The 23,842-nt window shown below is 45.3% G+C and overlaps 1 protein-coding gene across 3 annotated transcripts in view; it reads left to right on the top strand.

Moving 5' to 3' along the window:
- LOC139578219 (receptor-type tyrosine-protein phosphatase zeta-like) overlaps positions 1–23,842 on the top strand; it is a 122,906-nt gene that overhangs the window by 72,863 nt on the left and 26,201 nt on the right. For 2 of the 3 annotated variants that reach the window (XM_071405552.1, XM_071405551.1), the window contains exons 9-15: positions 1,426–1,610; positions 1,958–2,084; positions 3,873–3,913; positions 4,087–4,672; positions 5,564–6,085; positions 11,084–11,222; positions 14,510–14,601. In XM_071405552.1, the coding sequence (XP_071261653.1) occupies positions 1,426–1,610; positions 1,958–2,084; positions 3,873–3,913; positions 4,087–4,672; positions 5,564–6,085; positions 11,084–11,222; positions 14,510–14,601 (1,692 nt within the window). The remainder of the gene's footprint in view (positions 1–1,425; positions 1,611–1,957; positions 2,085–3,872; positions 3,914–4,086; positions 4,673–5,563; positions 6,086–11,083; positions 11,223–14,509; positions 14,602–23,842) is intronic. The other variant, XM_071405553.1, reaches the window with a different exon arrangement.

Genomic DNA, 23,842 nt, shown 5'->3' with positions numbered 1-23,842 from the left:
ACAGCATGTTTGTGTGCCTCCTTAATCATACCCAGACTCTCACGCGGGGGCTTTACAAGTAGGCCGTCATTGTAAATAAGAACAAATTGTTAACGGACGTACCTAGTTAAATAAATTAAATAAATTCTAACCTTAAAGGGAGAATGTAATTGTTGTGGATGCTTAGGCACCAGGCTAATACGCTAAGCCAGGGACAGACCCTCTGTCTCTCCCTGCCTCTCCCTCTCTCTCTCTGCCTACATAATGTGTCATGCCCGCATTCATATTAGTCTCTGTTTTTTTAGACCAGGTAGTTGCTAGGTTACTGCCTCCTCACTTTCACAGAGGACTTTTCAAACGTCTTTGAAAAATGGATAGAGTGCATTGAATATGATATAATGTACATGAATAGGTGTGAAATGTATCTTGCTTCCCTGTTGTTATTGGACATACCATTTGTGTACCAGAGTGAGATGCATGTCGCAACAAAATAGAAAGAGCAAGTATTTTTGTGCTTTTGTTGTGATTTGTTTTGCGAGTGGTTAGGAAAAGACTCTGTTGTTCCTTTGCTTTTCTCTTGTGTTGAAAAGGGTGTTTGTACAACTGTAAGTCTCCCTTTCTGATATCCCTCACCATCAGTAAACATGAAATAAATGTGTTCACCCCTCCACCAACCCCCCTGGGCCGAGGATGAATCAGTAGGTAAACTGAAGTGCAGATTTTAGCATAGATCATGTAGGAAATGTGTCAACGGTTTAGTCATTGTACCTGGCCATTGTCTCATTTCGATTGATTTTAATCTCTCCTTACTCCCGTAATCTGTATTAATGCCAGGGTCTCAATGTGTCTGTGATCTGTATTAATGCCAGGGTCTCAATGTGTCTGTGATCTGTATTAATGCCAGGGTCTCAATGTGTCTGTGATCTGTATTAATGCCAGGGTCTCAATGTGTCTGTGATCTGTATTAATGCCAGGGTCTCAATGTGTCTGTGATCTGTATTAATGCCAGGGTCTCAATGTGTCTGTGATCTGTATTAATGCCAGGGTCTCAATGTGTCTGTGATCTGTATTAATGCCAGGGTCTCAATGTGTCTGTGATCTGTATTAATGCCAGGGTCTCAATGTGTCTGTGATCTGTATTAATGCCAGGGTCTCAATGTGTCTGTGATCTGTATTAATGCCAGGGTCTCAATGTGTCTGTGATCTGTATTAATGCCAGGGTCTCAATGTGTCTGTGATCTGTATTAATGCCAGGGTCTCAATGTGTCTGTGATCTGCCTTTAGTACTGGAGCGCTAATCTGTGATGGGACCAATTAGGAAGGACAAACACCCAGTTGAGGCTGATTCTCTTATATTTGATTCTTATTAATCTAAATTAATTGTGTCTCTTTCCCTTTCTGTCTCTCTCCCTCTCTATTTCTCTCTCTCCCTTCTTTCTCTGTCAGTCTGTAGTTCAGAGCCGGAGAATGTGCAGGCGGACCCCCATAACCTGACCAGCCTGCTGGTGATGTGGGAGCGGCCGAGGGCGGTGTACGACGTCGGGATAGAGAAGTACTCAGTCACCTACAGGCTGGCCCAAGGAGAGGACTCTGCAACCTTCCAGTACCTGACTGACGGAGACCAGGATGTGGTGAGCATCCTTTATGAAGTGGTGGTGGTGGACTAACACACACACAGATGACCAAACACGGGTCAATCACATTTCAGAAGGTTTGCAGGAATTAATAAATGAAGGAATGAAGAAACAAATGAAGAAACTAAAGTACCATAGTGTGATTGAATGCAAGAGCAGATGCTATAACCACCTCCACCACCACCACCTTCACCTCCTCCTCCTCCACCACCACCTTCACTTCTTCCACCTCCACCTTCACCACCTCCTCTACCTTCACCACCTTCACCACCTCCTCCTCCACCACCTTCTCCACCACCATGACCCTAAACCCCCTGTACTCACCTCTCCCTGTTGTTCCCCAGGGGGCCATTCTGCAGGACCTGATAGCCAATACTAGCTATGTGGTGCAGGTGGTGGCTGTGTGCACCAATGGTCTGTACGGTCGCGTGAGCGAGCAGCTGTCCGTCGACATGCCCTTCGAAGACCCCGGTAAGACTGACGACCGCGACCGCAAATACCTCTACACAGACCGTACGTAGCGTTCTGATTACATGGAGAGTAGAGACCAAACCTAGATGGTTGATCATTTGCAAACCAGTTCCCTTTATTGTGTCTCTTTTAATGGTAGTCAGTCAGTTTTCAATTAAGAGGCTGTGAAGGCTTCTCAGATAGACTTAACTAGGCATTAATGGATTGTGTTGAGGAATTCAGAGGAAGTGAAGATATAGTTCTGTCGTGGTTTCTGAAATTCTGATTGGTGTCCTCATATGTCCACACCTTTTACATATGTCACACCTACCAAACTGTAACAGGTTTCCAGAGACACTTCTGTTTCCCCAGCACATCATGGCCATGAACCCTGTATGCCATCCACTCTCTGTCTTCTTTCTGTCCAGTCCTGTTCCTTTTAACATACACCCAGTTCCTCTATGTTCTACTGCTGTTTGTAGTGTGTTCTGGCTCTGGGTGAAAGCTTTTTATTTTTCATGTCCTCTTCTGTCTATGTACTTAAAATGTGCTTTTCTATATTTCTAAGGTGAGGAATACCCCCCCCCCCCAATCTGTTTGGTTGAGGTCAAAGGTTATTCAATGTGTCCTATGTCACACAAACGACAAAACATTTTGAAATGGCACCATTTCCTCCGGTCACAGTGAGAGAATGTTTGCTTATGGGCAGCATTTGTAATTTGTATGAAATGATGGGAACTCTGTATCTGCTGAAGTTGATAATAAACAAATGTATTGTTGCTAAAAATCCTCTGCATCATATTTCAATGTGCATGAATTGTACACACTCATCCAAATGACTTGATACAATTGTGTGACCGAATGCGCTGTGACAGTTGTGGTGACAAAACAAGTCCTTTGTGAGGCCTGGTTTTGCACTCATTCATTCATTCATTCCTTCCCTTTCCACTTAACTCTTTAAAACCCCACCTCATGCTTCACAAACCCATTCTGATCAGGCCTGAGGCCTCCATGATGTATAATTTAGCCCAATCCAGGTAAGAGGGTGTTTGTGTGTGTGTGTGTGTGTGTGTGTGTGTGTGTGTGTGTGTGTGTTAATACTCAGTTTGTGCTGACCCGGAAGTTCTACCCAATATAACCAAATATCTCCCTCATGTTGTTATCTCATTGTTTCTCTCTCTCTCCCTCACCTGGTATCTACACCGACAGCAACATATTCTCAAAGATTTCTAGTATAGATTAATATTATATCTAATGAGTTTCCGCTTCATATACTGTGGACCCATTGAAAGATGTGACCTTAGTGGATATCAAGCTTCCGAAGATTTTTGTCAAGCCTCTTCAGGTTTTCATCAGAAACAGAATGGTTTTCACGTATTGGCTCACAATGTTTGTATGTGTGAGTTTTTGTCGGATACTTTCCCCTATAGATATTTTCTCCGTCACATTTTGATGTACGTTTCAAGTGAAGTGTCTTGTCTGTTACAACATCGTTGGGTTTGTCAATGGGACCAATATCTTAGATTATAATGCCATTGTTAGTAATTGTCAAAGTTGTATCTAAATTGAAGAAAAACAAATCACACATAACAATGTCTAGGCTGTTTTCTTCGATTGCCATACTGTCTTTGATATTCGTATGAACACGTTTACAGATGTATGATCTTAATTGATCACCCTGCTCAAATTAAGATCCTCCATCTGTACAGTAATGTATTTTCAACGTCCTTTGCTCGTAGGGAAGGTACATTGTTATGTATGAAATCCCACGACTCTGTTTCTAACGCTATCATCTGTGATTCTTTTCAGAGGCAACACCTTATCCAGATTCTACTGAATTTGAATGGGAAGTAAGTATAATATTGCATAAATGTAGCTTATTTCAGAATGCGATGTGGTGATAGTGTCGGTAGCGTACTGCACGAAAAGCATTCATTTAAACGTAGGATATAGGACGAGGAGCAGTGTCTCATGACAAGACTTCAGTATTTTCCCATGCACTCTGAATGTATTTCCCCACCAGGAGGACTATGGACCCTGGGCTGAACTGGACAATGACATGGACTGGACAACCCAAAGCACTACGAGAACCAGGCCCACAACAACCACTGGCCCACCCAGCCTCCCCTTGCCTGCTATCAGAACCACCACCCCTTTTGTCCAGAGGAGAACCCCCACACCAGGCACTCCATCCAGGACCACTCAACCCAACCGAGCACAGACTTCCACAGAGCAGAGTGAGAGGTACCGCAGCACAACCAGAGCACCAGCAGAGGGGGCCGTCTCAGCAGGCAGCAGAGGCAGGGGGAGAACCCAGAAGTATACCACTACACTGACCACTCCGCAATCACGCACTGATGACATCACCACTTCATCAACCAAGACCGAGAAGGGCAGAGGGGTGGCGTGTCCTGTGACCGTCCCAAGCGGCAAAGGCAGCGGTGTTTCCATGGCCACTCTGCTCCCGGAAAGCCGGACCGTGGCCACTTCCACCTCCTCCCTCTCTCAGGGAGAACCACCATGGCCTACAAGTCCCAGCATGCCCTTGTTTTCATCCACTGCCTCCTTCGCCGGGGCACTCTTGCAGACCACGCAGCCTGTGTTCAACGGTGAGCTTCTCCCCTCCACCCTCCCTGTGTGTGACACGTCGACCCCTGGCAACCCCGGCTCCACCCCTAACAACGACCCCACCGCCTGCCTGCATGCCCCTCCCTCGTCTAGACCTCTGTCGTCTGTGACCCCTCCTGCTCTGGACTCCCTGCATGCTGCTACAGCAATGTTGTCTAGTGGTGACTCGTACCTCACTACCTCCCCCACCCTGTCTCTCCTCCCTCACCCCTCACACCCCCTGTATGGTTGGGAGACATACGTCTCTCATGGTTTTGGTGATGATGATAGTGGTGATGGTGATATGTTGTCTGGTTCTTTGTCTGTGGCCTCGGGTGACCCACCAATGTTTAGTGACACTCACCCCCTTCAAACCTTACGTGACTCCCCCACTGAGCTAGCCTTCAGACCTCTCCCTGCAACCTCTCTCTCCCTGCAGCCTTCTCTTCTCCTCTCTAGTGACTTCTCTCTGTCCGGGGCCACCCCGGGCCTCACTGGCTCTGTATCTGGCGGGCTGGGGGACTCTAGTTATGCTACAGGCCGTGTAGTAAAGTCTTGTCTGGTGGGTGTCGTCGTCGGTGGTGGTGGTGATGTTGGAATCACGGTAGCTAGCGATGGCGTGGAGTCGTTGTGTACCTGCTCTCTGGATGGCTTCTCGTCCTCCTGGTTGCATGCCTCTCCTCACCTCCCCCTACCCACGTCTGACTGGGGGGCGGCTAGCCTAGCGCTCTACTCCTCCGGTAGCGATTTAGACCATCTCCTCCATTCATCTCTGGGAGGCTCCCCCAACCCATCTGGAGGTCAGCCTCTCTTCTCTTCCTCCTCTCCTCCCCCTGTTCCTCCTCATCCTCCTCTCTCAGGTTTCCATAGTGATCTGCTCGTTTCTGTTACAGCCACACCGTCCGGCTCCAAGGACCACTGGGTCTCGGCCCTCCGAACCTCGGCTCCCCCCTCCTCCTACTCGGCCTCCCCCCTCACCCCCACCCTCACCCCTGAACTGCAGACGGTAGACAGTAGTGCCTCTGGCTCGACCCTGTCGGGAGAAGCCCAGAAGGAGCTAGATGAGGAGTGGGACAGGGTTCAGAGTTCAGCCTCGGGGGAGGGCGCGCTCCCTTACATCCCCACCTTCACCCCCTCACTCACCTCTGAAGCCGCCACCACTCCCAACATCGACACAGAAGAACTCTCCTCATCGTTCTACTTTGAGAGCGAGAACGGCAGTGCCGTCACCACGGATACAGCGGGCAGCACGGCAACAGTATCTGGGGTGACCGCGGCAGCGCCCTGGTCGCTAGGTGGGGAGGTGGAGAGTGGCTCGGGGCAGGGCGAGAGCCTGTACGACAACGAGACGTCCTCAGACTTCACTATCACCGAGCGCACAGAGAGAGACTCGGAGGAGGAGGAGCCAGTTGCAGGTAAAGAACCATCCACAAGGGGGCAACATCTCCCCGTACATCAAGGCAAGGCACAGTGCTGCGCCTGTCGGATTGGGGAAAACTACAGCTCCCATTATGCCAATGGAAGAGGAAATATTCTGGAATTTAGGAGACACATCACCTAACACACCACCTTTCTGTGATCCTGTGTGTGTTTGTGTGTGTTCACCGTCATGGCCTTTCTGCTGTCTATAACATTTTCATGATCCAGTCCACAGTCATCATCATTTCAGTGTTCTTTGTTACGGGTTTTGTGTTATATTCGTTAACATTAACATGCACATGCCTTTATCTCAACTGTGTATTGTAACATCATGTGAAGAACTCGATTGGTTATAGCACTTCATCTCCAGCAGAGGGCAGCAGATCTCTTCCCAATCCCAACTCACCGAAACTGATATGTTTTAGTCTTAGCAGACCACTAGTGGTCTAATATCCCTTTATACAGTCAATGTAATTGACAAATCATTGAGACAGTCTCAGGACCCCTCGCAAATCTTTTGTGATTTGTGACCTTGAAAATCCTTCATAATATCCCATATATCTGTCCACATCCAGACCGTAGACAAGAAAACTAATTAATACATTTACATTTACATTTAAGTCATTTAGCAGACGCTCTTATCCAGAGCGACTTACAAATTGGTGCATTCACCTTATGATATCCAGTGGAACAACCACTTTACAATAGTGCATCTCAGTCTTTTAAGGGGGAGGGGGGGGTTAGAAGGATTACTTTATCCTATCCTAGGTATTCCTTAAAGAGGTGGGGTTTCAGGTGTCTCCGGAAGGTGGTGATTGACTCCGCTGACCTGGCGTCGTGAGGGAGTTTGTTCCACCATTGGGGTGCCAGAGCAGCGAACAGTTTTGACTGGGCTGAGCGGGAACTGTACTTCCTCAGAGGTAGGGAGGCGAGCAGGCCAGAGGTGGATGAACGCAGTGCCCTTGTTTGGGTGTAGGGCCTGATCAGAGCCTGAAGGTACGGAGGTGCCGTTCCCCTCACAGCTCCGTAGGCAAGCACCATGGTCTTGTAGCGGATGCGAGCTTCAACTGGAAGCCAGTGGAGAGAGCGGAGGAGCGGGGTGACGTGAGAGAACTTGGGAAGGTTGAACACCAGACGGGCTGCGGCGTTCTGGATGAGTTGTAGGGGTTTAATGGCACAGGCAGGGAGCCCAGCCAACAGCGAGTTGCAGTAATCCAGACGGGAGATGACAAGTGCCTGGATTAGGACCTGCGCCGCTTCCTGTGTGAGGCAGGGTCGTACTCTGCGAATGTTGTAGAGCATGAACCTACAGGAACGGGTCACCGCCTTGATGTGAGTTGAGAACGACAGGGTGTTGTCCAGGATCACGCCAAGGTTCTTAGCACTCTGGGAGGAGGACACAATGGAGTTGTCAACCGTGATGGCGAGATCATGGAACGGGCAGTCCTTCCCCGGGAGGAAGAGCAGCTCCGTCTTGCCGAGGTTCAGCTTGAGGTGGTGATCCGTCATCCACACTGATATGTCTGCCAGACATGCAGAGATGCGATTCGCCACCTGGTTATCAGAGGGGGGAAAGGAGAAGATTAATTGTGTGTCGTCTGCATAGCAATGATAGGAGAGACCATGTGAGGATATGACAGAGCCAAGTGACTTGGTGTATAGCGAGAATAGGAGAGGGCCTAGAACAGAGCCCTGGGGGACACCAGTGGTGAGAGCACGTGGTGCGGAGACAGATTCTCGCCACGCCACCTGGTAGGAGCGACCTGTCAGGTAGGACGCAATCCAAGCGTGGGCCGCGCCGGAGATGCCCAGCTCGGAGAGGGTGGAGAGGAGGATCTGATGGTTCACAGTATCAAAGGCAGCCGATAGGTCTAGAAGGATGAGAGCAGAGGAGAGAGAGTTAGCTTTAGCAGTGCGGAGCGCCTCCGTGACACAGAGAAGAGCAGTCTCAGTTGAATGACTAGTCTTGAAACCTGACTGATTTGGATCAAGAAGGTCATTCTGAGAGAGATAGCAGGAGAGCTGGCCAAGGACGGCACGTTCAAGAGTTTTGGAGAGAAAAGAAAGAAGGGATACTGGTCTGTAGTTGTTGACATCGGAGGGATCGAGTGTAGGTTTTTTCAGAAGGGGTGCAACTCTCGCTCTCTTGAAGACGGAAGGGACGTAGCCAGCGGTCAAGGATGAGTTGATGAGCGAGGTGAGGTAAGGGAGAAGGTCTCCGGAAATGGTCTGGAGAAGAGAGGAGGGGATAGGGTCAAGCGGGCAGGTTGTTGGGCGGCCGGCCGTCACAAGACGCGAGATTTCATCTGGAGAGAGAGGGGAGAAAGAGGTCAAAGCACAGGGTAGGGCAGTGTGAGCAGAACCAGCGGTGTCGTTTGACTTAGCAAACGAGGATCGGATGTCGTCGACCTTCTTTTCAAAATGGTTGACGAAGTCATCCGCAGAGAGGGAGGAGGAGGGGGGAGGAGGGGGAGGAGGATTCAGGAGGGAGGAGAAGGTGGCAAAGAGCTTCCTAGGGTTAGAGGCAGATGCTTGGAATTTAGAGTGGTAGAAAGTGGCTTTAGCAGCAGAGACAGAAGAGGAGAATGTAGAGAGGAGGGAGTGAAAGGATGCCAGGTCCGCAGGGAGGCGAGTTTTCCTCCATTTCCGCTCGGCTGCCCGGAGCCCTGTTCTGTGAGCTCGCAGTGAGTCGTCGAGCCACGGAGCAGGAGGGGAGGACCGAGCTGGCCTGGAGGATAGGGGACATAGAGAGTCAAAGGATGCAGAAAGGGAGGAGAGGAGGGTTGAGGAGGCAGAATCAGGAGATAGGTTGGAGAAGGTTTGAGCAGAGGGAAGAGATGATAGGATGGAAGAGGAGAGAGTAGCGGGGGAGAGAGAGCGAAGGTTGGGACGGCGCGATACCATCCGAGTAGGGGCAGTGTGGGAAGTGTTAGATGAGAGCGAGAGGGAAAAGGATACAAGGTAGTGGTCGGAGACTTGGAGGGGAGTTGCAGTGAGATTAGTGGAAGAACAGCATCTAGTAAAGATGAGGTCAAGCGTATTGCCTGCCTTGTGAGTAGGGGGGGAAGGTGAGAGGGTGAGGTCAAAAGAGGAGAGGAGTGGAAAGAAGGAGGCAGAGAGGAATGAGTCAAAGGTAGACGTGGGGAGGTTAAAGTCACCCAGAACTGTGAGAGGTGAGCCATCCTCAGGAAAGGAACTTATCAGGGCGTCAAGCTCATTGATGAACTCTCCAAGGGAACCTGGAGGGCGATGAATGATAAGGATGTTAAGCTTGAAAGGGCTGGTAACTGTGACAGCATGAAATTCAAAGGAGGCGATAGACAGATGGGTCAGGGGAGAAAGAGAGAATGTCCACTTGGGAGAGATGAGGATCCCAGTGCCACCGCCCCGCTGACCAGAAGCTCTCGGGGTGTGCGAGAACACGTGGGCAGACGAGGCGAGAGCAGTAGGAGTAGCAGTGTTGTCAGTGGTAATCCATGTTTCCGTCAGTGCCAAGAAGTCGAGGGACTGGAGGGACGCATAGGTTGAGATGAACTCTGCCTTGTTGGCCGCAGATCGGCAGTTCCAGAGGCTGCCGGAGACCTGGAACTCCACGTGGGTCGTGCGCGCGTGTGAAGCGTTTGTATGGTCTGTGCAGAGAGGAGAGAAGAGGGATAGACAGACACATAGTTGACAGGCTACAGAAGAGGCTACGCTAATGCAAAGGAGATTAGAATGACAAGTGGACTACACGTCTCGAATGTTCAGAAAGTTAAGCTTACGTTGCAAAAATAAAATAAAATCTTATTGACTAAAATGATATAGTACTGCTGGCGGTGAAGTAGGCTGGCTAGCAGTGGCTGCGTTGTTGACTTTGTTTGAACGTGTAGCTGGCTAGGTAACCTCTAACTGGCTAGGTAACCTCGACAATTTCTCAAAACTACACAATTATCTTGGATACAAGGACAGCAAAGACAACTATGTAGCTAGCTAACACTACGCTAATCAAGTCGTTCCGTTGTAATGTAAGTTGTAATGTGAGTTTCTACAGTGCTGCTATTCGGTAGAAGTTGGCTAGCTAGCAGTGTTAGCTAGCAGTGTTGACTAGGTAGGAGACGGCAGCGCAGCGCGGCGGACGAAAATAGCTGGCTAGTTAACCGAATAATTACTCTAACCAACTCTAAGCTACACAATTATCTTAGATAGAAAGATAGCAAAGACAACTATGTAGCCAGCTAACACTACACTAATCAAGTCGTTCCGTTGTAATGTAATCGTTTCTCCAGTGCTGCTATGCTGCTATTCGGTGGCTAGCTGGCTAGCTAGCAGTGTTGACTACGTTACGTCACGTTCGGACGAAAATAGCTGGCTAGCGAACCTCAATAACTACACAATTATCTTTGATACAAAGACGGCTATGTAGCTAGCTAAGATCAAACAAATCAAACCGTTGTACTGTAATGAAAATGAAAATGGTAAAACTACCTGTGGAGCGAGGCGGAATTGCGACTGCTCGCTCCAAACCGGAAATGACCCTAATAGAAAGTCCATCTGCATTCAAGCCTTTGCAATAGAAGCACAGTTTTGCCAATAGGCTTTTTTGGTCTCCGCTCATTGAGAGTCCCATAGATTTAAGCCATTGTGTGCATCAAGCATTGAGCCATTGTCATGAACTAACCTGTAGTGCATGTTAACTTTGTGAAAGCATTCGTGTTCACTTTCATCCGTATCTTTGTCGCAATTGTATATGGGTTAGAGAAGTAGCAATAGGTTTAGATTTGTTAGCTGAATGGGTATGAAGATGTTAAAGCGAAGGTCTACTGTAGCGTTTAAAATGTAAATGAACAAGGTTCCGTAGTTCGAGGAGCTCTGTGTTAGAACTGGAAGGTAAGTTGGATGAGTATGTGGATTGATTTACTGTTGACGTGTGTGTCAGTCAATGTGTTGTAGTTGAATGAGTGAATGACACGTTGTGTTGTGTGTCTTATCTGTTCTTCCCTCTCCCCACCACTTAGAGGCCAGTAACAGCAGCCATCAGTCCAGGGTGGGTCTGGCCAGGGAGAGAGAGAGGAGGGCCATGGTCCCTCTGGCAGTGGTCTCAACCCTCACCTTCCTGGGACTCATCGTCCTGGTGGGAATCCTCATCTACTGGAGGTAAGAGGGAGGAGCAGGCGGTGGAGGAGGTGGATATGGAGGAGAAGGTGGAGTTTGGAGGATGAGGAGGTGGATATGGAGGAAGAAGTGAAGGAGGTGGAGAAGGTAGAGGAGGAAGATAATATTCATAATGATGATTATTATAATATCCATAATGATGATTATTATAAGATCCATAATGATGATTATTATAAGATCCATAATGATGATTGTTATAAGATCCATAATGATGATTATTATAAGATCCACAATGATGATTATTATAAGATCCATAATGATTCGATCCATAATGATGATTATTATAAGATCCATAATGATTCGATCCATAATGATAATTATTATAAGATCCATAATGATGATTGTTATGAGATCCATAATGATGATTGTTATGAGATCCATAATGATTGTTATAAGATCCATAATGATGATTTTTATAAGATCCATAATGATGATTTTTATAAGATCAGTAATGATGATTTTTATGAGATCCATAATGATGATTGTTATGAGATCCATAATGATGATTGTTATGAGATCCATAATGATGATTGTTATGAGATCCATAATGATGATTGTTATGAGATCCATAATGATGATTGTTATAAGATCCATAATGATGATTGTTATAAGATCCATAATGATTTGATCCATAATGATGATTATTATGAGATCCATAATGATTGTTATGAGATCCATAATGATGATTGTTATGAGATCCATAATGATGATTGTTATAAGATCCATAATGATGATTATTATAAGATCCATAATGATTTGATCCATAATGATGATTATTATGAGATCCATAATGATGATTGTTATGAGATCCATAATGATGATTGTTATAAGATCCATAATGATGATTGTTATAAGATCTATAATGATATGCTCCATAATGATGATGATGTTGAGAAATCCTCTCCCATCGATTCCCCCTGAACCCACCCATCATCTGTTTAACCTGACAGCTAAGCTACATGAACAGCAGCTTTCTTTCTGCATTGATAGGCTCCACACACATACTGACACCATTAAGCCTTCTGCCTCCCTATGGGACAGCTGTGTGGAACTGCCGCAGGGCTGATACCTGTCATATTGTTATTCATCTGTCTCAGAGGAGTGGGTCTGTTTTGTCCCCAGACACGGGGCACTGCCGCCCCAGACATCAGGGGGCACGGGTGGAGCGAGGCGGGGGGTGGCAGAGAGGGAGCGAGGTTGACCTTAAGAACCACATATTTGTCTGTCTCACTGTGAGACCTAATCTCCTCTGACATGGGCCCAATCTCTTTCTCACTCTCACACACTTCCCCATGACACATCCAATATCTTCAACAGGGCTTCGGTTTGAGGTCTGGCTTTTCACATTAGCTTTGATGTGTCTGGGTAGATTCACTTACACATAGGTGCCATCATTCAGAGTTGCCCGTCTCTAGTTATAAAGACATTTTGCCCATACTGTGAGATCATAGAAAAGTACTACTTTTCACTGTGGTGGCAAACTGACCGGTTGGACAGTTAAATAACCAACTTCGGCAATCCGATCAAGGACACTTTGTCAGAAATGTAAACACTTAAGCCGCATAAAACTGTACATTTCTCATCCACTGGGCTGGAGACGTGACATATTGTTCATGTTTTCTGCCCTGTTATTGTATTTTCATTTTAAATCTGTAATAATCTTGGTGCCGATGAGGGATTAAAGCTAAGAGATGTGCCTCACTCAGTGTTGAGCTTGGGGCTCGGGGTCATACAGTGGTTAGGGAACAGGGCCTCGGGTGGGGTAGGAGGGAGAACAGGCAGGCCTCGGGTGGGGTAGGAGGGGGGAACAGGTAGGGCCTCGGGTGGGGTAGGAGGGGGGAACAGGTAGGGCCTCGGGTGGGGTAGGGGGGGGAACAGGCAGGCCTCGGGTGGGGTAGGAGGGAGAACAGGCAGGCCTCGGGTGGGGTAGGAGGGGGGAACAGGTAGGGCCTCGGGTGGGGTAGGGGGGGGAACAGGCAGGGCCTCGGGTGGGGTAGTAGGGGGAACAGACAGAGCCTTGGGTGGGGTAGGAGAGGGGAACAGGCAGGGCCTCGGGTGGGGTAGGGGGGGAACAGGCAGGGCCTCGGGTGGGGTAGGGGGGGAACAGGCAGGGCCTCGGGTGGGGTAGGAGGGGGGAACAGGCAGGCCTCGGGTGGGGTAGGAGGGGGGAACAGGCAGGCCTCGGGTGGGGTAGGAGGGGGGAACAGGTAGGGCCTCGGGTGGGGTAGGGGGGGGAACAGGCAGGGCCTCGGGTGGGGTAGTAGGGGGAACAGACAGAGCCTCGGGTGGGGTAGGAGAGGGGAACAGGCAGAGCGTTGGGTGGGGTAGGAGAGGGGAACAGGCAGGGCCTCGGGTGGGGTAGGGGGGGAACAGGCAGGGCCTCGGGTGGGGTAGGGGAGGAACAGGCAGGGCCTCGGGTGGGGTAGGGGGGGAACAGGCAGGGCCTCGGGTGGGGTAGGGGGGGAACAGGCAGGGCCTCGGGTGGGGTAGTAGGGGGAACAGGCAGAGCCTTGGGCGGGGTAGGAGAGGGGAAAGCGCCTGCGCCTCATTATGTCCGACATGAAGGCTTCGTGTCAGCGTCTTGTAAAATGAGTGGCGTGAGGCTGAAATGCTGTAATCCCCTCTGTTCGCGTCCTTGCACGTCCTCCGGTGACACGGTGCTCATTTGGCCACCCCACAGCTGGGCATTTGGGGTCAGCAAAGTGGAGATGTCTTTTAGAAACGCACACATGTAATCTACTGGGGACATCTCTTTGCTGTTTTTTTATGTCCAGAGTAATCTGTGTGGTGATGTCCATTTTTGGTTAGCTGGGCGCAGGTTCATCAGAAAGACATGCAGTGGTGATCCTGTTAAAAACCTGTTCCGGATTAGAAGGAACGTCTTTTTTCCTGTGTTGCGGACAGATTACCATGTTCTCCAACATCGGTGGTTGGCTTTTTATCTTCAAAAACAACAACAAAGCATTTTTAGGCCTGCTGTATTTTTTTATGTCTTAAAAATATATCTACAGTTTTATGACATTTACATAAGCATTACTCCAATATTCTTGTTTTTGTGTCACACAATTTTCAACACATTTTTCACCAAATGAGAACAATGCATACAAATCCCTCATTTGTGTTAAATTAGATGGAAAAAGCAACATTTTTTGTACCAAAAGTATAATAGCATTGGCAATATGTCACAAAGACAGAAGAAACTGGCAACACCTGCAGTTATACAAGAGTGTTGTTGATTAACTTGTATCATCGTACATTTGTTTCCACAGGAAGTGTTTCCAGATTGCCCATTTCTACATAGAGGACAACACATCCCCCAGAGTCATATCTGTTTCACCCACATCCATGCGTACAGATACAGGTAACCATTCTATGAGACAAAGGGCTCTATTCAATCAGATCCGCTTTATCCGCATAGCAGTTGTTTTGGCGGTGTCGGAGGAGGAACTGGGTTAGAACTCATGGCATTATACCGAAAGTGGACATTGCCATTGTCAAGTTGGAACACTGGAATGTGACATGGAATCTACACCTCCATTAGGATGATAGAAACCCGTATTATTTAGTTGAATGATGTTCAATTTGAGCATCATTACTTCAATATAGCATACACTTTCTCCTTCTGAACTTCTAACATGAGTGGGACGGGTGATCAAGAGCAGCTGCTCACCTATTTGTCAGCTCCAACACAGCTACACCTCCGACACCACGAAAACATCAGCTATGTGGGTGTTGGCTATCGCCGGTTAACGCTTGATCTGATTGAATCTAGGTCGTACACACTTTCTCACACACACACACACACACACACACACACACACACACACACACACACACACCTTTTCCATGGGATCAACTAGAATTCAGTAGAGTTGGCATATGATAAGTGTTAACAAGCACAGAGACATATGGACAGGTGTTCTTTCCATCTGTCCACCATCTTCACCAAGCTTAGCTCTTTCATTAAAACTCACTTACTCAACATCTGCTTCTGCCAGAGTAGGAAGTTTCAAACTTTTGTTCTGATAAAATACTTTTGTGGATGATATCAATAAAACCCTTTCTCGGGGGCGCTAGAGAGCGTGCTATGGAGTAGACGTGCATTGCTAGAGCTCCGCTCAATTTTGAAACAAATTAATATTTATCTTAACCTCTCACAACCTATAACTTCAAACAAATATGAAAAAAGGAAAAGGCAACAAAAAAGGGGGCGCTAAACAAGATAATTGGAATGAGATAGACAACGAACCAATTTCAACGTCGCCGACCCACGAGGAGCTAACTGAAGAGGCTAGCTTCCAAGAGTTCCCCACAGAACCTACTCAAAGTGACATACTGGCTGCCATAAACGCACTAAGCAAGAAGGTGGACACAAGGTTGGCTGATATCTCAAAGAGTATTGGGACTTTGGCCGAAACTGTGAAGGCAACTAAGGGAAGGGTGCACGAGGTTGAGCAGACGACAATCGATCACGAGGCCAGGCTACAGGACATAGAGAAACAGTGCGCAACGTTCAAAAATGACAACAAAACCCTGAAGGCCCGACTGGAAATGCTCGAGTCGCATTCAAGACGCCAGAACATCCGAATATGTGGGATCCAGGAGGACACTGAGAAAGGGAAACCCACTGAATTTGTCTCGGAGCTGATACCGGCATTGCTGGGGAGTGAACACTTCAAAACGGCCATCCTGATCGACCGCGCACACAGAGCACAGGCAACGAAGCCGGCCAAGGGCGGGCCACCAAGGCCATTCATTGTAAGGCTGCACTATCCCCACACCAGGGATCTCATCCTCAAGCTGGCTAGTCAAAAGTTCCCCCTTAACTACAACGGAGCCAGGGTGTCTTTCTACCCAGATCTTACCTTGGAGGTGAGGAACCAACGGAAAGAGTATGATGAGGTACGCAACAAATGCAGGGCGGCCAACATCCGATATGGATTCCTCTTCCCAGCCCGGTTTAAGGTGACAGTCGAGGGATCAACACGTACGCTTGACAACGCAAAAGAGGCCGATCTGTTCTTGACAAGCAAGCTCCCCGGCTGAGGATACAGAACGGCTGTGCCAGCAGGCTAAATGGCCAAATACAGGCCAGGAATGTGTGTGAATTGAATTTCCGGCCTATGTCTTTTCGATCAGAAGATCAGAAATTGGGACTTATATGATAGGTGAGATGTTGTGGCTAATATAGCATTGTTTGGCATGTCATGTTTTAACGCCACTCACCCCCTAACGTGAGAGTTAAGTTAAGTGTTATTTAATATTAGTTTATATGCGGAGCATCTATAGACGACGAGTTAGTTCAAGCTTTATGTCTAGACACCCTAAGGTTTGTGTGTTAGTCAAGGAGCGCTTCGTTTGGGGAAGTCACTCAGTAAAGGGACGGGTGGAGGGACGGGAGGGGGGATGGGGTCTGTGTTTTATGTTCACGTTTATTAGTACAGGTGGCATGACAAGCTCCCGCACGGCGGGACGTTTTTCTTCAGGGTTTTGTTTGACAGCAGCAATTTGCTTTAAAATAAGAAATGCCACATAGTGACCGCGCACAGAGTAGACCAGGTGGAATAAAGATAGTCAGCTGGAACTGTAATGGATTAGGGCATGTCGTGAAACGAGCTAAGGTTTTTTCTCATCTTAAATCACTGGGTGCTGACATAGTGCTTCTTCAAGAAACTCATATTAAACGCTCCGCGCAGGCCAAGCTACGAGTCGGCTGGATCGGTCAGATATACCAGTCTAACTTTGATGCAAAAGCGAGAGGGGTAGCAATCCTGATAAGGAAAAACATTCCTTTTGTTTACTCAACCTCGATTTCAGATCCTAATGGTCGGTATATTATTGTGGCTGGTACACTGAATTCAAAACCAATAACCTTGGTCAATTTATATGGACCCAACTTCGATGATCCATTATTTTTTCAAAGGGTATTTAAGGCCATACCAAATATCTCGGATACAAGTGTTATTGTTGGAGGTGACTTTAACTGTACGTTAGATCCTCTTTTAGATAAACAGCTATCAAGGTCACTTCAACAATCAAATGCCAGTGTCTGTCTAAATACATTGATGACAAACCTTAACATTGTCGATATTTGGAGACTGACGCACCCAACAGACAGGGATTATTCTTTCTTTTCATCAGTTCATAAATCATATTCCAGAATTGACTATTTTTTGTTGGACTCCAAACTAATTTCAGCAGCTGAGTCGGTTACCTATCACCCCATTCTAATTACGGACCACTCTCCTCTGTCCATGGTGCTGAAACTCGACAATATGTCGACAGGTCGGCGATCGTGGCGCTTAGACGCATACCTGTTGAAAGATGAGGCTTTTTGTCAGTATTTGAAGGAGCAGATTGCCTTTTTCCTCAGTACTAACGACACGGGGGATGTTGACGACTCCACCCTTTGGGAATCTCTAAAGGCGGTGATTAGAGGTTACATTATTTCTTATACATCAGAGAGGAAGAAACGTGCCAATACTAGGCTGAGAGAAATTGAAAGAGAGTTAGGGGAACAGGAGAACGTTTTTAGGACAAATTCCTCGTATACAGTCCTTGAGAAGATCACAAAGTTAAAGTATGAATACAATACCATCCTTTCGAAACGGGTGGGCTCTTTACTTGCTAGAACGCAACAAAGTTATTTTGAACTGGGGGACAAACCACATAAATTATTAGCAAGACAGCTAAGGCAGGTACAAGCATCTAGAGCTATTCACAAAATAAAAGACAAGAAGGGTAAAATAGTAACAGATCCGCAGGACATTAATAAATGCTTTGCGCAGTTTTACTCAGAGCTATACCAATCAAAATGCGATGCTACTGATCCACAAACTATGGAACGCTTTCTCGCTGAATGTGAACTTCCTAAACTAGACAGGGGGGCAGCTGCCGCACTCGATGCAGGGATAACCTTAGATGAAATTAACACAGCGATAGCACAATTTCCAAACAGCAAGGCCCCTGGGCCCGATGGATATTGTAGTAGTAACATAAAACACATGGATAAAATATAAGGACATAAGACAGCTGAACATTAAAGTAACGAACCACATGTTCACATTTATCATGAGACTGTGGTAATGGAGATATACTAAGGGATGTTCTGGCCCTCTTATTTTCTCCATTGTGCTGACAGACTGACCAGACACATGGGCACCTAGAATAATTGGACACACTAGACTTATAGTCTACACATTCCACTAAAAGCACACATACCAGAGAAATATGCTTAAGGCAACTGGACACTAATGACAAGAAGAGACATAGAGTCTGCCAATTCCAATAAGGACATACCAGAGAACATGCTGGGGCATTGAATTAAATACAGGGTTGAGTCATAGGCCTAGAGGGTAGATGGACATAGATTATTTTTAAGACAAGCATGGGTCTGGCCACTATTATAATTTAACTGAAAGCAGATAATGGGCGTTAGTAGGCGTGAACAAGCAGGAAGCCTGAACTAAAAAGATAATGATGGCAGGGAAAATTAGGGGAAGTATGCTTATTTGCATATGGGGTGGACCCATATGCTATTTATGTATAAATGTTGGAACCGGGGTTGGGAAGCGGAGTGGGTGTTCCGCGGGGTGTGTGTTCCGCGGGGTGTGTTCCGCGGGGACATGCCGGTGGGCTGTACAGTTGTAATAAAGAGCATGTTTGATTTTAAAAGTTCTGGTAAGCGTTGTATTTGAAAATGATTTTCCACGACATAATTGGCGAGCTAGCCAGGAGCTGATAGGGACTGGGACGTTCTTGGCTGATGATGGGTTCTTTGGACAATCTAAACAAACAGAGGTGGCCGCCCAACTAGACGGTAAGCAAGTTCTTACAATAGTTGAAATGTTTGTGTAAAGATTGCTCCAGAGATACTGTCTCAGCGAGAGGAGCGCCACGTAAGTCTCTCTTTCAAATTTCCTAAAATGAAACCAGTAAATACAAAAGAACTTTTAAATTCAATGAATTTGCATGTATGTGTAATTTGGGGAATGGTATTAAATGTAAATGTATGCGCATGTATAGAGACTGAGTGAATAGGTGCTGTGAACTTTGCTTGTGTTAGATGTAGAGTGAGCATGCATGCGCTCGTTCAGATCAGACCGTTCGAATGTGTAGCTTAAATGATGCGGTTGTTTGCGCATCTGGCTGAGATGGCTGGTTAACATTTTTGAAAAGGTCTGCTTGGGTGGGATATTCACAGCGCGGCAGAAGGGTCTGTTGGTGAATATTTAGTAGTTAAATTAATATTTCATGGTTACCGCTTTGAAAGAAGGACTGAACGGATGAAATATTTAGAAGGCAGGAAAACGTTAGCCCGATTGTGCGGCGTTCAACTGCAAAAGTAGCTTATACAGTCAAAGCATAAAACAGTAGGTTGTAGGAAAACGTTAGCCCGATTGTGCGGCGTTCAACTGCAAAAGTAACTTATACGGTCAAAGCATAAATCGGTAGGTTGTAGGAAAACGTTGGCCCGATTGTGCGGCGTTCAACTGCAAAAGTAACTTATACGGTCAAAACATAAATCAGTAGTTAAATAAATATTCATAGTTTCTGCTCTGAAAAGAGGACTGTATGAGTGAAGTAGTAGGTGCAGGAAAAACGTTGGCCCGATTGTGCGGCGTTCAAATGCAAAAGAAATCCTGCGAATAAAAAACCGCTCTGTCTAGCTACCAGAGTTTGGTAATTCAGTAGGTCACGCCACAATACTACCCTAATAATAGAAGAAAAGATAAGTATTGGGGGTTGAATAGGATATGAAGACAAGCTGATCCGATTAGACAGTAGTCTCGTCATATTGTAAGAAGTCTAGGCTTATGTAGGTGGAAGTGAATTAAGTCAAAAAAGAAAGACTGAGTTGTTTTGAGGTAAAAACAAAGGGATTGAATGAACGGCTGTAACATAAAAGGATGAATGATAATGTTGTAAGGAATGAGTAGATCTGTGTAAAAATAGAAGATTAGGAAAAAAGATAGGACAGGTTGTGTGCGTGTAGGCAGAGCGTCCTGAAGAGGGTGCGCGCAGCTCTCCTGTGACAGAGTAGAGTTGATGAAGGGTGTCGTTAACTGATATTAGGCAGAGGAAAAGAAGTTAAGAAACATCGAAGTAAAATAAGTTATAAGCAAGGATAAAAACACTGATGTGATAAAGTAGTAAGCGACCATAGTAAAATTACTAAAAAGGTATCAAAATAAATAATGAATAAAAATAATTAAAGAGGAGTTAACCGAATGTTATAATATGAATAGAACAGTGTGGTAACAAAACAGAAAGTAGAATCGTTGATAAAATGAAATTGTACTATAAAGTTAAAAACGAATCTAGGTTAGTTAAGGTAAATAGTGATAAATAGTGAAATTCAGGACAGATTAAGGATTCACGAACGGTGTAACAAAGGAAGAGGAAAAAACAGGCCGTTGATCACTCTGTGTCTACAGAAGCTACGGTCTAAAAATAGCCTGCAGGGTAGACAGCGGTGCAAAATGGAGTGGCCAGGATAAAAAGGAGAACAGGGGTGGCTTGACTCACTAGTAAATTGACCATAGGATCAAACAATAAGAATATGGAGAAGAGGTAAGAAAGTAGAGACAAAATAAATAAATAAAGGTAATAGTAAGACGTTAGATAGAGATCTTAACGGAGCGGGCAGTGGACCTGTGTGGCTCAGTTGGTAGAGCATGGTGCTTACAAACGCCTGGGTTGAGTGTTCAATTCCCACGGGGGGACCAGGATGAATATGTATGAACTTTCCAATTTGTAAGTCGCTCTGGATAAGAGCATCTGCTAAATGACTTAAATGTAACGTAAATGTAATATTAACAATATGTACACTTTCTTTTCCAGAAAGAATAAGGGAAAAAAAGGGTTTTTTAATCTTCTCTGGTCAACAATGTCATTGGAGACTGCATTACTGTGGAAAGCAGTTAATTAAAGTCAGCCGCTTTAAAAATAAAAATATCTGGATAAGGCTAAAACATGGAGTTCTGGATGAGTGAGTCCAGTCCCTTTGCGATTATTGGCTTATGATTTACTACTAAGTGCACCATGTACTGGGAATGAATATACATTAGTAGGTTTATTGGAAGGGTTTTTTCCAATTCAGTTTCAAATTGGGTATGCAAAAGGATGAACATGGTTTTGAAAAATGTATTTAAGTTGCTCCTAAAGAAAGGGGGAGTGGAAACATATTAATGGTCTCAAAATGCCCTGAATCCTAGGAATTTCTTGTAAAAGACTGATCACCTTTTACTAGAAATTGTTGGAACAGGTGGGATATACTTATAAAATGTTTAAGACACCAGACTCTATTCAAACTGTATAATTACTTTGAAAATCTATTATGTCCCTGGGAAAATTATGAAGAGTTGTACCCTTAAATTGAATAAGTTATTCGAATAGGTTTATTTTAATTTTTGTTTTTTTGATATAACATGTGTTCATAGGTAAATTTATCAGTTCCTTGGGGTTATGGTCTCTGGGTAAATACAAATGTGCTTTGTTCATTCTGCATATAAAAAGTGATGTAGGTTACTCCGGGGGGTTTATTGGAGTGTGGGTTTCTGTGTGGGTTTTGTTGATGGATACATCATCTGTAATTCATCTGAGAGATCACCAGTAGAATAAGGGAGTTGTCATGAAAGGTGACGTCAGAATGCTTTAGGGCATGGGAGAGAATATCACCACTAGTGGGTGTGGAGCTCATACCCGCCCTAATCGACTGAATAGTGAGGGACAACTGTGTCTGATGACCTGTGAACTGTATCAAATAATAGACATGTTGAAATGATATGGGCCAGGGTGTATTATGAATTAAAGGAATTGGGGTATTGAACTTTTATTACCAGGCCACTCATGTAAGAAAAACTGAGACAAAAGGGCTATTGGGAAAATAGATAACACTGGTAATAAAAGTGTTTAGTTTAAATGTTAATTATTAAAGGGATGATGTGTATTGAATTGATCAGGTCAAATTTGAGTTAAAGTAAACACTAAGGATTGTTATCCTGAATATTGGGTTGGTAAATGTATAAACAATAAACATAACTGTTTAGTTATTTAGATATAGCACTGTTTGAATTTAATAGGCCTAGGGCCGCTCTGGAATCTAATCCTGGGACAAGGAGGTTGACAAAACTTCCAGAATATTTGATTATCGGTTTTTTGTTTCTTTTGTTTTCTAATGTCATTGGAATTGTAATGATAAATTGTATTGTTTGATTGACTATAAAGGTAGTCTGTTGTGCGATGATACCCAAGAATGTAGAAGAAAGAGACCAACAATAACGTTGGCATAGATTGAAAAGGATGGACGTTTTCCCCAGGTTTAATTACATTACAAATAGTGGTAATATTGCAACTGTGCAATTATTGTAATTTCTTTTTCTCTTTTTCTCGTTTGGTCAATTTATTTGTGTTTTGAGGAACATAAGGTTGTGAATATGTTCCTAAGGGGGGACTGATATCTATTTTAAATTGATTAGAAAAGATTTGAGAATGTTTTAAGAATGTATTTTACAGCAGTTGCTGTAGGGACCATCATTTGATTATCATTATGAATATTTCTGTGGTAGGAGGCCAGGTATTTGAGGCAGAATGGTTACATAGGGCTGTTATTAAAAATTAAGATTTAGTGATCTTGCTAATGTTGTCAGGAAATAACCCATGTGTTAGTGTGTATGTCCTCAGGAAAAAACAGCCAGAAATGGAAGGGCTTGGGCTGCATTCTGGAGACTGAGTGTACATCAAGATACACCAGGCTGGTGGTATACTTCTTACAACACTGCAGTGGTAAAGTTCTTTATGTCTCTCTTTGGTGGGTGCATAAGTCTCACGAGAAGTAAGGTCCAGCTGAATAATGGGTGAGCTTGAAAACACCATGACAGAGGATGTGGAATCAGAGAGAGAAAGAGAGAGAGATTAGATTCCACTATAGACATACTGGGTTGAGTTTGGAGGCTACATGTTTTATTTTTAATACATCATGTGAAAGAGAATGGATGATAGGATATTATACTCTAAACAAACATGTTAAAGGGATTGATATGAAAGCATATACAGTGTTGAATTAATTCAAGAAGAGAGAATGTTAATTGTAGGTTATGCACATGATTATCAGTTGAAATGGAGTAGATGGGAAACTAAGTAAAAATGACATGATTTGGGAACACCTCTCAGAACCTGTGGCCGAAAGGGGAAGACTGGGTGGAAGCATGAGGAAGCTTTTTAGGGCTTTTATTTTTGTGGAGTCCAGCAGAAAAGTATCCTGGAGGCATAGAGTCAGGTAAAGAGAGAGTGGGAATTGTCATGGTCTCAGATTTCAGTTTGCATGAATATATTTATGCATAACACATAACATTGTCAATGCTGTTATGTTTTGTCTGTTGTTTTCCAAGTCTTATGTTTAGGAAACCAGAAGGAGAGGGGTTCGCCAGCTTCAGCTGGAATGTCTGTTTGTTGTGTGATGAGTGATGGAAGTAAGAGGATGTATGGTGCAATCTTAGAACAGAGGCCATAAGTCTCTAAGTATGAATGCTTCACAGAAAGTAGGCAGAAACCTGAACCAGGATGAGAGGTTCTGCGTTTGATGATCCAAGGGGACCAGA

This window comes from Salvelinus alpinus, chromosome 6 (assembly GCF_045679555.1).
Source record: "Salvelinus alpinus chromosome 6, SLU_Salpinus.1, whole genome shotgun sequence".
Taxonomy (NCBI): Eukaryota; Metazoa; Chordata; class Actinopteri; order Salmoniformes; family Salmonidae; genus Salvelinus; species Salvelinus alpinus.
Note: the sequence above shows the minus strand (reverse complement) of the source record. Positions and strands in the feature narration are given on the sequence as shown.